This window comes from Dromaius novaehollandiae, chromosome 18, assembly GCF_036370855.1.
Source record: "Dromaius novaehollandiae isolate bDroNov1 chromosome 18, bDroNov1.hap1, whole genome shotgun sequence".
NCBI lineage: Eukaryota > Metazoa > Chordata > Aves > Casuariiformes > Dromaiidae > Dromaius > Dromaius novaehollandiae.
Genome location: NC_088115.1, coordinates 15,946,515 through 15,960,748, shown reverse-complemented (window position 1 = coordinate 15,960,748; position 14,234 = coordinate 15,946,515). Strand labels below are relative to the sequence as shown.

The 14,234-nt window shown below is 49.8% G+C and overlaps 1 protein-coding gene across 5 annotated transcripts; it reads left to right on the top strand.

Moving 5' to 3' along the window:
• The first annotated feature begins 14 nt into the window (after positions 1-14).
• ENDOV (endonuclease V) lies at positions 15-13,458 on the top strand. 5 transcript variants are annotated; one of them, XM_064522851.1, is made up of 10 exons: positions 15-154; positions 879-1,050; positions 2,231-2,365; positions 2,818-2,857; positions 3,208-3,320; positions 3,427-3,495; positions 4,149-4,277; positions 7,483-7,605; positions 11,441-11,517; positions 12,614-13,458. In XM_064522851.1, exons 1-10 carry the CDS (start codon positions 111-113, stop codon positions 12,642-12,644), a joined length of 933 nt encoding a protein of 310 aa, XP_064378921.1. In that variant the 5' UTR covers positions 15-110; the 3' UTR covers positions 12,645-13,458. The 5 variants fall into 5 exon arrangements, 4 of the variants coding, with proteins under 4 accessions (XP_064378921.1, XP_064378920.1, XP_025968745.2 ...); XM_064522850.1 differs by lacking the exon at positions 15-154 and adding an exon at positions 169-320; XR_010392199.1 differs by lacking the exons at positions 15-154; positions 7,483-7,605 and adding an exon at positions 169-320 and having other exon boundaries at positions 4,205-4,277.
• Positions 13,459-14,234: the final 776 nt, after the last annotated feature.

Genomic DNA, 14,234 nt, shown 5'->3' with positions numbered 1-14,234 from the left:
GTCTTTCCTTGCCGGGGCCGGGGCCGGGGCGGGGGCGGCGCGGAACGGCCTCCTGCCGCTCGCGTTCCCGGGGGGGCGGCGCGGCGGCGGCGGCTTCCGGCAGCGGCGCCATGTCGGGGCCGCCGGCGGGAGCCACCCTGCGCCGCTGGGCACGGTAACGGCGCCGCGGGGCGCGCATGCGCGCGGGGGAGGGGGGCGGTGGCCATGGCGGCGGCGCGGCCGCCGCTGCGGGCCCTGTGTGTCCGGCGGGACCCCTGCCCCATCCCACCCCCCGTCCTCGGCACCGGGCCGGGCCCAGCGGGATCCTCCTCCCTTCCTCGGTACCCGGCAAGACCCCCTCTTCTTTCCCTCCCCGGTACCGGGCCAGGCTGGCAGGACCCTCTTCCCTTCCTGCCTGGTACCGGGCCAGGCCCAAGGGGGACCCTCCTTCCTCGGTCCCCAGTCGGGCCTGGCAGGTCCCTCTGCATCCCGGGTCCCAGGCTGGGCCTGGCTGATCCCGCTCCCCCCCGCCCCGGTACCGGGCGGCCCGTGTTTGCCTGCAGCCCTCCCAAGCGGGTCCTGTTCATCCGCATCCTCCCACAAAGCCGGGGGAGTTGCGTCTCCCTGGCTCCCCTTCTCAGAGAAGGACGAGGGTCCCTGTGACTTATGGGGCCACCTGAGAAGAGGCACCTGGTGCTCTGTCCCTGCGGTTGGGGCCTGTGGGCTCTGCGGACGTGTCTTGTGCCCGCGGGGCACGGCCTGGCCCCGGGCTCACGCAGAAGCGGGGTCTTGGTCTTGCGAGAGCCTGGCAGGTGACGCCCTGCTTGCCCGCAGCGTGGGGCATTGGGCTGAGAAGGAAGGGGCCCTCTTCTAACTACAGTTGTATCGTCTTTCGCTAGAGAGCAGGCCCAGTTAAAGGCCAGCGTGATTGAGGAGGATACCGAAGAGTGGCAGAAAGATTCAAGTTTTGCAGGACTGGAGAGAGTAGGAGGCGTGGACTTGTCTTACGTCAAAGGAGACGACACGAATGCCTGCGCTTCCCTTGTGGTTCTCAGCTACCCAGATCTTGAGGTAATGGCAAGTGAACACTTTCACTCCTTAGGGTTGTGTGCGTTTTTTTATAGAAAACTTACTCAAGGGCTATTACCTACTTTATCTCTGCATCATAGGACATCAGTAAGTTACTGCCTGTACGTTCAACAAAGCTTTCAGCCATATGTTCTGCAGGGAAGATAAATAGAGGAAAGAACAAGTGTAAGGATCTAGACCTCAGTTTGGAAATACGTGATACGAACTGCTGCTAATTGCAGAGGTTCTTAGGAATTACAGGGAAGTTAGGAGGTATTGAAGGGTAGCTTTAGTATGCGTTAAAGTCAGTCAGAAGTAAATCACAAAATGCAATGGTGAGATGTTGCCTGTGGACAGGCACAGAAGACTTTAGTGATTAGATAAATATTGGAAATAATTAATTTCAAGCACTCCCCAGAAAGAGACACAAAGGATCATTGTTAGCACTTATCAAGAGAGGAAATTAAAGCATTCGTAGCACTCATAAACAGCTGATGTTGTAATTGTGAGATTTAGCTGGTAATCAACTAATAATGTATGATGTAATTTACCCCTTTTCAAATCTGCCACGAATACCACATCTCACAGTCATTTAACTTGAAATAATAAAGACACTTGACCCCTTTTCCAGTTTTCAAGCTGATACAAAAGTTGTCTGTAACTGTAAAACCACAAATCACAATCACAAACAGAGAAACAGTTTGATATCAACCACTGGAATTTTTAAGAACTGACTTTGAGATCCTGCCCTGATTCTTGATTTGTCCTACATGGACGTTTTTTGGCTAATATCCTGTCTCTCAGGCTTTCTTTTAGGATCCTCTCACCTGTTCTTACACAGAGGCAGATGTGCTTTGATAATGCTCTGACTGTGTGAACTTTGAGGTCCCCCACTGTGTATTTGAATAGCTGCCCTGACTTTTTTCAAGGACTTCACTCTTAAGCAGGGCATGGTAGCACATGTCCAGGCCTTTTCTGTCAACAGCCCAGTATTCACCCCTTTCTCTAACTTAGAGATAGACTGATGCAACCCATTGGCATTAGCTTTGTGGGAGAGATGCAAATGCAGTAAAGTACTTTTACAAAGATGAGAGCGTAAGGGACATAAATACCAGGGGAGATGCATCTGCAATTAAGAACTAAGCAAGTGCTGGAGATCATTTTCTTTGTACTGTGCTCCTAGGTGCTGTACGAGGACTGCCAGATGGTTGCTGTGACAGCCCCGTACGTAGCAGGATTCTTAGCCTTCCGAGAGGTCCCTTTCCTGGTGGAAGCAATTCAGAGACTTCAGCAGAAAGAGCCCAGGCTCAAACCTCAGGTGTGTCATGTTTCTTTGTCCCAAGCAGAGATGTCATGAAGGTTTAGAGTCCTGCTGAAAGATGACCCTCCCTCTGCTGAGGCTGCACCATCTAGCTGCTCTCCACTGGCAGGGCAGAAAGCTCAGTGTCAAAGCTGTACTGAAGCATCTATTGCACTATCTTTAGGGACTGGAAATGCTGAGCCGAGACCAGCCAAGCATCCCGTGGCCCTGAAAGTCCCACTCTGCATATAGCACCAATGACGAGCACTGCCAGTAACTAAGAGCTCATGCTACCGGGGCCCTGGTTATTTAAAGTCACACATAAAAGAGAGCACACTGGGTGGAGACCCTTATACGGAGAAGTCAAAGGACTGAAACATGGACCTCTCCTTCCTCATAGGGCCAGCATCACTGTTTGCTCATTGGAGTGTCTCTCAGCACAGAAAATAACTTTTTTTTGGCCTTTCCAGGTGCTGCTTGTAGATGGGAATGGCCTGCTCCATCACAGAGGTAGGACTTCACTCGAGAGCCCTGCTCTTCCGCGACCCCACGCTGTCACTAGAGATTCCTATTCTTGGGTGTCCCGCATCACAGTAGAGAGCTTCTTACCAAGTTCTAAAGATAAGGGATGGAGGAAGGAGGTTCAGTATTGATGGGTTAATAACCTGAATTTTTGCCTGTCCCTCAGAGGTATTCATCAGGTTTTCTTGCAAATTCCTGATTCCTCAAAGGTGGGCAATTTTTCTGTCCAGGAAACAGTTCCTCTTTGTGGCAGGGCTGACTCATATGGCCCTGGCATTGGTGTTGCAGCATTTTCAGAGGAATGTGCAAATACTGCTTTTGTGCCTCCCTGTTGGCAGGGTTTGGTGTGGCCTGCCACTTGGGGGTCCTGACAGACCTACCATGCATTGGAGTGGCCAAGAACCTCCTGCAAGTGGATGGCTTGGCCCGGGATGAGCTGCACAGAGAGCAGGTTAGGCTAGACTGAGAATTCTTTCCACTCTTTAATATCCAAAGAGAACTGGGACAGGCACATAGAAGTACTTTCTAACCAGCTAACCTGTGCTTTTATGCTCTAGATTCGTTCCCTGCAGATGGAAGGAGACGCATTCCCGCTGACTGGCACTTCAGGGAAAGTCCTGGGCATGGTAAGTTGGGGGAGTTGCCTGTCCACCTGACCATCAATGAGTCTTGCAGCTTCTTGTAACCGGAAGCATTGAAAAATGTTGTCTCTTGTAGGACTTTCTCAGTGACATCAGTTCAGAAAGACAAGGTCTGAGCAAGCTAACAGTGATTTTCTGTCAGCTCAGGCATTCTTAGAAATTCTTAGAAAGGGGTAGCGGTTCAGGTGTTGGGTATGTTCATGTACATGGCTGTGGCATGTGAGATGCCGTGCCCCAGTATCCCTGTTCATGAACCACAGCCAAGGAAAGGTGCCGATTCTGTAGCAGTTTCCCAGGATGCAAAATGAGAGCATATGTCTGAGAACAGTGCTGCACAAGAAGTGAGCAGATTTAAAAAATGTCCTTCCCTTGGTGATATTTCAGCAGTCTGCATTAGCAGATCTGCACACTGCTTCCCAGAGCGGTGTGAAGCATTTGGGGAAGAGTCACAGGGGTCCAAAAGGGCAGACAGTCCCTGTGAGGCGATACTGGGAAGCAGAGAATCAAGAAAGCTGGGACATATCAGATGCAGACCCATTCTGAAAGTAGGTTGGCTGGCTTATAATTCAGCTGTCACTTTGTATTTGTTCAAAATAAGCCCCTTAAGTATTTGATCTTTCTGGTTTGTGAATGCACAGGTCCTGCGTAGCTACAACAACAGCTCTAAGCCCCTTTATATCTCTGTGGGCCATAGGGTGTGCCTGGAGACAGCCGTGCATCTAGTCAAGTCCTGCTGCAGGTACCGGATCCCGGAGCCCATCCGACAGGTACAAAAGCAGGGGGAACTGAGGAAGGAAAATGCAGGCCTGAAACAGGGAAGCAGGCAAATAGGCAGTGGAGGGGGCATGACAGCTGTGGACACCAAGCCTGTGATGATGTGTCAGGGCATCAGTTGGCCATACTTCTGCAGTCCTAGCCGTCCAGCTTCCTGACCTGTTGTCTCCAGCCTGCTGTATTGTTATTTATGTGGTAAAGCTCAAACTGATCCTTCCTTCCTCTTTGCTTCTCCCTCTGACGCAGTGCCCAGAAGCATACACAGCCCTCACTGCAGCCCCAGCCTGACTGATTTCTTGGTTCCTCTCTGCGGGCAGCTGCTGTTATGCTGATGTTTATAATACCGAGGAGCTGGAAATGCAGTTTTCCTGGGCACTGCGAGCCTAGCACAGACTGCAGTGCTGCTCCTCTGGGCTTTTCCCTGCTACTGCACTCCGCAAGGAGCTGCAGGCTCTGGGGCGACAGGCAGCCGGCAGGTGACAGCACTGGATTGCGTTCAGCGAACTGCGGCTGCCGCCGGGGCTCTGCCTCAGACTAATTAAATCACAGCAGGGCTTGAGAAACGGATCTGGAGAGTGTAAAGCCTTCAGGACTTCTAGCCTGACAAGTGCTTCCCTTCTCTCAGGGTCACCCTGCCGTTATCGACTCAGGTGGGCCTGACCCACTGCGTGTTCAGACTGGGGCCTGCTCAGATGTCTCTGTTTGTAGCATTGCCCTGGAACATGGAGTTCGCATTGCTGCACCTCAGTGCTTGGCAGGTATCTGGCCACCTTTGCTCTGCGGCTCCTCAGAGCGGCACTAAAAAGATCCCGCTGAGGGCTGTTACACGGTCTCCACAAGCAGGAACTTCTCTTTGGTACTGCAGTGTTTTTTGAAAACAGAATATTGAGTCCGTAGTTATAAAAGAGACAAAAATCTAACATCTTAGAGAAAAACAATCCTTGGAGCATCCATACCAGAAAGTAGATTTTCTGATCTCCTAAACCACTACCTGCCAGACTTGAGCAGGCTGATAGATCTTCTTATGTAATCTCTTCCAGCAAGGGACGGATGCCTCAGCAGAGCTCTAAGCTAGCTCTGCAGTTTGGCATTTTCAGAGGAAAGGGGAAAAGCCTCCCTTTTGGAAACAAATAGGTGTCTTGCAGCTTTCCATTACCTTCATTTTATTTCCAGCTCGCTACAGCAGTTATCTATAATCTGAGATTCTTCCAATCCTCTAACTACAACCTTTATTTAAAGTGATGGAATGGATCATGGCCACTTTCCTTGGGTGCAACATAATGGGAGTGTGGCATTTTGCAAGTGGCCCTATAGAATGCGACACTGTTCCACAGACCGCAGTGTAGAATTTACTGACCTAAGGGAATCAAAGGAGGAATTGGATGAAAATGAACAAAAGGTGAGATCTGTCTGATCTCGACATGGGGCAGTGCTGAAAGCCTCAGATCTTGGGCACCTAAAGCTGGAATTAGGAAGTAGAAAGCTGCAGCAGGTCCTGTCCTAGGTGACTCCCTTGGCCTCTTTGCTATGGCCTGTCCCTGGGACAGGCTTGCAGACCTGATGGGTGATGTGCTTACGTTTTTTCCAGTGTCCAGTGAAAGATACACTACTCCAAAGAGAGCGCAGCTGCTGATACCTTCTTGAGGCTGTGATTATGGCTTATATAAAGGCAGTACTATGCTGCAGGATATGTAGTGCTGTGCAGCTGTTGTGGGAACTTAAACCTTCTACTTTCCTAGAGGAATGGCTGGCCAGTCTGTATAGGGCATGCTCTGCTTCCTGGGCATGAAACAGGGTCTGCGCAGTGGTCAGAAGTGATTTGATTTGACCTATGATGTATATGGTCATGCTGCCAAAGGAACTTTGGCTTGGAGGCAGGCGGGAGAAGTGATCTTTCAGAGAAAGCAGAGGGAAGTTCACTATTAGTTACAGTAAGTATTTACATCCTCTATAAGCCTTATTCTACGTGTAACTGCAAGGCTTAGGTAGGAGAATTTTGCTTGCAGAGGGGTGGTCTTCCCACTCAGGCAGCTTGTCAAATTTTGAGGATCCTCTGCAGAGATTTGGTCTTTTAGAACTACCCAGACAGAGGGACTGAGGTAGGCAAGAGCTGTCATTCCAGAATCATAAGCAAAACATTCAAACTGAGCAGCGTTGGAACAAAACCAAGCCCTTCTGAGAGCAGCTGCCCTTGCCTACTTCTGGCAGAAGTCAGAACCTGTCTCCATTGTTTGCCCATGCTCTAAGCCTGCTCAGACCCAGGATTCCCATGTACAGTGTGAGTAACAGGAGCTTTTAACACTCTCCAGCTGACAAGGATTGCGCTGGGACTGATTCTTCTACTTCTGCTGTTTCAACTTCCTGGCTGGCTGCACACCAGGCTCCTGCTCGCTTGATGATCCTTTTAGCTCCAGCTGGCATCTCGCCCAGCTGGTTCCTGCTGGCTCAGGATGTTGCTGATGGGGCAGTCTGATGTCGCTCTAGCCCACCAAGAAGGACAGAAGTAGGCCTGCCCAGAACTGTGAATTTCTGTAGGTCACTTTACATGAAGTATTAAACACTTATCCAACCAAGAACTGAGAAACAAGCCATCGTCTCTACCCTGTGTGTAAATAGCTCATGCTGCCAGCAGGGAAGTCAGTAGCTGATGTCCTGAAACTCTTAAGGCCTTGAGATGTAGCCCCCCACTACAAGCTTGCTATGTACATAGGGATGACCAGTGCCCCCTCATAAAATAGACAAAGTGACAATTCCAGACCCTAATGCCAGCACTAGTCCCCTCTGAAAATAGAAGCAATCTGTGAGGATTATTACAGGACAGTTATCCATCTTATTGATTAGCTTCTTGGTTAATACGCTGGGTTAAGCTGTCTCTCAGCGCTGTGTTAGGAGTGAGGACTGGCCAGTAACTTGCCACCTAATCAAGCATTAGCTTATGTTATCAGCAGAACTTGGATTGGGTTTTTTCTTCCCTAGAAAATTAGTTTGTAGATCTGACTCTTGCTACCATGGTCTCCCAGTAGGGACTTTATTGAGCAACCTCTTTCCCTTGTTATAAAATACATCACGTGTTCTCTTATCCTGAAGAGTGATCAAAGTTATTTGTCAGTTCAGTTATGAAACTGTCCAATTATAGAGAGAAGGGAAAAAAATCTCCCAAACAAACCACCCCTTATGTAAGTATTTTTCATTGTCTAGCTTGCAGAATTGTTAAGCAGTTGTGGAGCTGCATTTCCAGCAGTGAGCAGGCAGAGCCTCCACCTGAGAGGTCTGACTGGGAGCCGGCAGGGATGGGAAGAAGATCATGGGGAGCTTGTTGAGGTAGGGGAGAGACTCTTCAGAAGCAGAATAATGATGAGAGTTGCAAATGCTTCAAGGACAGCCACCAGGGATGTATTAACCTGCTTTACTAGCCTGATCATCATATGCTGTGATGAAGCTGGAAAGGTCACAAGCTGCTTTTTAAGGGGAGGGAGATACTGTTATCTTTGAGGTGGGGCACAGCAGCTTTTCTGAAATGTCACCTTGTAGCAGTGTTTTTGAGAAAGGAAGTTTCTGGGAAAGAATCTTTGAGAGAATGTAAAGAGCTGCCAGTGCTGGAAGTTAGCCTAGAGACCAAGATCTGTGTGTTTGTGAAAGCATCCAAGAGTCATAGGCTAATACGATACAGCACTGGAAAGCTGACCAATAACACTTCTGGGGAACAAGAATATCAAATAAACGTCCAGCAACACTTTCTATAGCTCTGGGGATTTCTGTTGGCGTTCTCCTAGTCCAGTTCTGGCCACATGCTATCCTATATTGCTGGAGACTGAACACTCAGGCCTGAGCTTAATTGGAGCTCCTGGGCCCATGGGCAGAGGGTGTGGGTGAGGCTGGTCAGGGCCATTAAGATCTGTTTCTGCCTTTAAGGCCCTGACAGGCCTTTTGGTAGGGGTGGGGGTAGCAATTCTCTACTCAGATAAAGTTAGGAACAAGACAGTAATTCCCTGTTTGTTTGCCCTGACTCACAAGGGCTCATGTCACAGGAGACCAAATCAGAAGAGGAAGGGAAGAACTGGACACTTGCATGAGGAGGGGTTTGATGAAGTCTAGCAATGGCTCTGAGCTCAATTTGAAGCAAGAGGAGGGCAGTAAACCATGAATGTGGTCGAATCTCAGCCTTAGTCTTTTTGATTTTTTGCCCTAGCACGGATTCCACTGGAAAGCAAAGCTCAGGGGCCTTAGCACTGATATGGCCTGGCATGTAAACATGCTCCTGTTGTCTTACTTGGCAGCCTTGCTATTGTACTCATACACAGGACGATGTGAAAGGTATGTCTTTCAGTCATTTGCCTTACAAGTGCTGCCAAGAAGGGATAGAGCCAAGGATGTGCTTGTGTCTTGTCTCTGCTTTTATTGGATGTTTTTACCTGCTTTAGCTGCATAATTACAATCACACAGCCAGCCTGCAAGGCACCTAGGCAGGATGAGCCAAGCTCTTGCCTAGGGGAGAGGATATGCAGCAGACTAGGGGTGTGCTTCTCCATCTGTTGCTGCATCATGCAACTGCTGGAACAGGAGAAGTAAAGGGATGGGTACAGGGATGAGTCCAAGAATGGGCAATACCAGCTTCTCTCTTTTCATCTCATGTCGTCTTGAGAACTATCCTGTTTGCTGGATCCCCATCTTCCTAAGCTCTTCACAGCCCTCTCCATAGCCTTGTTGCGCCTCCTAATTTACAGTCTTCAGTGGAGAGGAGAACCCTATTTCTCAGCTGAGTAGCCGCCACCAAAGCTAATCGTTTGGGAACATCAGTGTCATAGCTATAACAACCATGGATGATGTCAGAGTGCTCTGAGCATGGAGGCTGCAGCATGCACCTGACTGCAGCACCAGTGGGAGTCCCAGTTAGCCTAGTTCTTGAATACTGCTCCTATTTCACTGAATGTACATTGAAGGCTATCACAGCAGAGTCTGTGGGGCACTTTTTTCTCCTCAGTCATTTCTGTCACTCCACAGTCCTCCCTGAGTAAGGGCAGCTAAGCTTCGCTGTGCTCTGTAAATGCGATGAGTATTCCCTTGGTCTGCCAGAGCAGGTGAAGTTCTTGGGCTGGTAGCAACTTCACCTGCAAGTCCAGAGGTGGGCAGGGGCATCTCGTCCCTTGCCTCATCCTCTGGCTTTCTTTGCCATGTTGATGGGCCTCCCCAGGCACATCCCTCTCAAAGGAGTTGTTACTAATCCGGTAGGAATGAGATGCTGAGTCTCGGCACACTCCCTCATGCACAGGTGCCAGTGTCTGCAAACCAGAATTGCTTCTGGCACCAGTGAGCCCTTGTAGCACATTTTCAGGAAGAAGCCCACAATTAGCTGCCTTTCTCTTCAGTTTGGATGTACGTTGTTGATGGAGTCAGTCTGTGTGAAGCTTGCTCAAGTGCTGTCAAGGTCCAAACCCTCTTGGCCAGAACTGGACAAACATTTAAGAGTGGTTACAGCTGACTCATGCAGTGGAGCAACTAGGAACACCAAGATGCAGTGTCTGTGTAATGAGCTCTGTCACCCCTTTGAGAGGCTCCCAGCAGCAGATTGACTGTTACCAGGGTGACTGACTCACGTTGGAGCAGTCCTCCCACTGGGAATGGCAGGTAGGGAGCAAGCTCCAGCACAAGTAGGGTCCAGGGTCTAGAGACAGCAAATGCAGTGGCTCTGCAGCATTCTGCTGCCCTAGGACAAATCAATAAAATGCTCCAGTATTTTCCCACCTTTTGAGGAGGGATCTATGAGCCACTGCCTGGTGTTAAATTGCCTTGCAGCACTGCAGAGGTCTGCTCTCACATCCATATGGTTATGGCACTCCAACAACTTTCTGGGGGCTAGGGGACGTCCTTTTGTACACTGGTGTAAGCTGAAGGTCTTCGCTTTACCACTTCTAAAAGCTCTCTGGGACATCTCAGCAGAAACCTCCTCCACTCATCCCTGACTCCATGTGATCCATTTGTGGAGTGTCAAGGGTGGTTGAGCAGTTCCTGTTGGTTCAGTGGGAGGACTGATTTACTTTGGGGGATATTTCCTCTCCAGGGAAGGAGAACTTCTCTCCTGTCCTCAAAGTTCTGACAAGTCTGTTCCATCTCTCTTGTTAGTCATCAGACAATGGGCTTGGACTCCAGGTCCTGAGCTATTGCTGGAAGAGGCCCATGGAGGGGCCTGGCTACTCACTACGCTTTCCCAGATTGCACTTGGGGGTGCCTGCATGCAGACGAAGTCATCCGGGTCAGTTCAAAAGACAGAGGCACTAGACCTTTCTCAGACTTCCAGCTCTTCTACAGCCTGGCTCTATGGCCAGGCTTCATGAAATGGGGGGCCTGCAGCTCTGGCTGAGAAACAAAGCACAGTGGAAAAGCAGCCAGTCACCTCAGCAGTTCTTGCTTTGCCACTGGCCACCTCTTCTTGCTTAGCTTCTGGAAGTCCTTGCTGGCGTGTCACATCCCCGAACCATTTGGAGGTCATCTTAGGAACCGTTCAGTGTAGGTGCAAGGTAGGAGAGGCTGTTGCAGTTCTCAGCCTGGCAAGGATTCTAGCTGGGTCAGTGTTTGCTGTGAAAAGACTCGCCATATTGCAACGTGTGCTGGAAGTCTGTGTTAATTCATCCTTCAGGTCTTGTAGAGACCTTTGGAGAAGGCTGGCTGCACTCATCTGAGCTGCCGCAAGGATTTGCTGACTAAGCCCAGTCTGCTTCCTAGTCTGGCTGTTCATCCTGCAGTACCTGCCAAGCCAAGGCTGAGCGAGCCTGCAGCGCTGCTTGGCATGAACTGGCTGTGCCCGCTGTCTCCTCTGTGCTCAGCATCACCTCCTTGTTCCTATGAAGAGTGAAGGAGCAGACAGCCAGGATTCAGAGAACATCATTTCTGCTTCTGAAATGAATTGTACCTCACCAGGGCTGTTTAGTCCAGGACCCTCTGTTTCTTCATTTTAAGTCTTCAGTCTCCTGACCAGCTTGCAGTGGGGCACAGAGACCGAACAAGAAAAGCAGCACAGGTTTCTCTTTGCAAGGCAGTTGTGCTAGGGTTATTTGTGGTGTACTGACATGAGGGTGTGCAGGGGGCTGACTAAGATAACTAAGGGGACACCAAGCAGGCTGATCAGTCCCTTGTCATCCTTCTTCCTCCTTAATTCCAGGCTGATATTAGATCGAGGGAGTATATTCGGAAGCAGCTGTGTTCACCACTGGAGGTCATATCTTCTGGGCCAAAGAGGTAGGTGTGTGGGCAGCCCAAGCAACTGCCTGTCCACGGGGGATCTGCTCATGTAATGATCTTCAGTAATGGCATTAAAGGGACAGCCAGGGTAACAAGGTGAGCTCAAGTGACATCAGGGCACATGCTGCCTCCCTAAAGGGTGATTTTGGTGATTGTAGCCATGCTACTTTACACGTTTCTTCCAAAGAGCACGGTATCCTAGGCTGGGGAAGGTCATGGGGGATTTGGTCCGTTTCCGGTCCTGCGATAAGCAAAGCAACTAACGCCCACAGGTGTGACGTGAGGGTGAACAGAAATATCCTGCAAGGAGCTGTTTTCTGTCCACAGAAAACAAGGAGAGGGTCAAACTACCCCACTCTTACATAACGTAGGACAACGGCTGCTCTGTTACACCAGCGTAAATCCGTAACAAGTCCACGGCCACGTAGGCGTTACGTGTGTCATGGCTACGCTGCCTTTCCAGTGTAGTTCATGACAGTTCACTGTTGGGTGCTGTCAAACCTGCAAAGATACCGTGTTGTACAGAAACCAAATACAACTGCCTAAAGAGCTACTCGTGGACAAACAAAGTGTGTCAAGACTCAAAGCCCAGTCGGTTCTGAGGGTCATACTGGACCAGAAAGTGAAAAGTGAAGGTTGCTCATGGCAGCAATGAGGGATTACTTGTGCTGAGCGGAGGCAGCTCTTATGGATTCCTTAGGACACATGGACAGTGCAGCTTAACATGCTCTGCTCACCTCCTCTATTTGAATCATGCAGCCACAAGCAAAAGATCAGGCTTCTCCTACTCTTGGAAAGACTTGTATAGCTGCACAGTCCAGCGAGTCTGTGGGGAGCCCTGCGCAGTGCTGCTGCGTGCCCTTTGTGCTAGTGCTTCATCCGGACCTCTGACACCTGCTAGCTGTTGCAGCTCACACAAAGGCTGGCTGGTTTGGAGGCTGGGAACTGAGCAGAAACATGAAACTCATGCCATTGACAACTATATTTCCCAAAACCTATGTATCCTAGCCCCTTGTTCCCTGGGTGACAGTTATTTGGTCTTTTTGGCTTCTGCTTTTTTAAGTCTGTCATCTTTCCTTGTTCTTGTTCCTAGACAAGAAAAGGAGACTGAGCCTGATGATTAATCTGGTGCCAGAAGAAGCTGCGGGGCCTCTGTACACTGAATCCTCTCCTCCACCAAGAGCGTGGGTCTGTAAAGTGCAGCCAAGTGCCATGCCTGGGAAGCCCACTCCTGAGCCGTGCAGGGCTACATCAGTCCGGAGGATGCCAGCCGCTGTGTGGGGTTCTGGTGGGTAGGCAAACCAGCCTCTGTTCAAGGGTAGCGTCTAGAGCGTATTGGTATGGTTGATTTTTAAACAAGCACTGTAAAAACATGTCTTGTAAATTTGTAAATTTGCTACAATTTACTTAAGTATTTGGGCAATTGCAAATTATGAAAAGAGGCTGGGGCACTTAACATGGTTATAAACCTTTGGCTCCCACCCTCTGTGACACAGAGACTTCCCTTCGTGTCATTTTTGGAACTTCTTCCACCCAGTCCCTTCAGCCTGTGCTCTCACACTTGCTTTACACATCTCCGGGGAACAGAAGCCCAGTATGCAGCTCCGGCTGCTCCTGACAGACGGGCAGAGGACTCTGTGTTTCAGGTGGGCGTGTGATTCACGAGGGAGGGGATGGAGCCAACAGTCTGCTGCATATTTTGGAAGAGGCTTGGATGTCTGAGCTCCAGTACCTGAGTAGCTTTCTGTCTCTTTGGTGTCAATGGCTTCTGCCTGCCTGCTGCCTTTGTGCCATGCAGCAGCTACCAGACCTTAGTAGCTGTGTGTAAGTCATCATTTGTGCTGGGCACATGGTGCCCTGGTGTTGCTGGTCTTGGTGGGAACTTATTCTGGATTGCTGCTGAAGCAAAATTCACATACAAGGGCATTATGATGCATAGATTTGCTTGATGTGTTGTTATTGTGACCCTTTCCACCGTGACTGAGCTAGAGGGGTCACGATGCCGATCAGGTCTTCCTGAAGAAAAGAACATGTCAGGGCAAAGGAGAATTTCCCATCAAGGGGGACGGGGAGGGAGCGCCTCATTCGCACACACTCAGTCAAGACAGACAGATCCCCGGCCTGACGTTTTGCAGTCCGAATGGACTGAGCACTGGTGTCAGGTCAGGGAGGCTCTCTGGGACTAGCACGTTTGGATCAACATCCCTCCGTTAAGAAGTCTGTGAACCTTTGCATTAACAGTAGAGCACAGAACAAACAGTTCCTATCCCTGAATCAATACAGCCAGTATAGTTTCGTCTTTTTAGTCTGGTCTTTTTCCTCTCTGAAGAGGAAAAAGAATGTTTTCCTAGTGATTGCAGAAAGGTGTTCAGGACTCCTGTGGTCTATTTTAGATGCTGCCAGGCACTTCATCTTCGCATAAATTTTGTCTTATGGCTTTTGTTGCTCTCTTTGCACATAAGTCTCAGTAGTGCTTAGGACATAGAGGACATTCAGCCTTTTCTACCTGACTCTGCAACATCTGGTGGATCAGAGTCTGGGTTCGTTCGTTGTTGAAGCACTACACCCCTGAAACCCAGGTGAGAAGAAAGGAAGGAGTTTACTAACTCTTGGCTTCCCCCCAGGGCCCGCTTTGGGGAACTTTGTTGGTACAGTTCTCTGGAGTATTAAAAAGCAGGATTGGCAGCAGTCAGTCCCTGGCAGGGTTCTCTCCC

Coding starts and splice junctions, on each gene's coding strand:
- ENDOV (XM_064522850.1), top strand. CDS start 205: ATGGCGGCGGCGCGGCCGCCGCTGCGGGCCCTGTGTGTCCGGCGGGAC. Junction 321..878: donor GGATCCTCCTCCCTTCCTCG/GTACCCGGCAAG, acceptor GTCTTTCGCTAG/AGAGCAGGCCCAGTTAAAGG. Junction 11,518..12,613: donor ATATCTTCTGGGCCAAAGAG/GTAGGTGTGTGG, acceptor TCTTGTTCCTAG/ACAAGAAAAGGAGACTGAGC.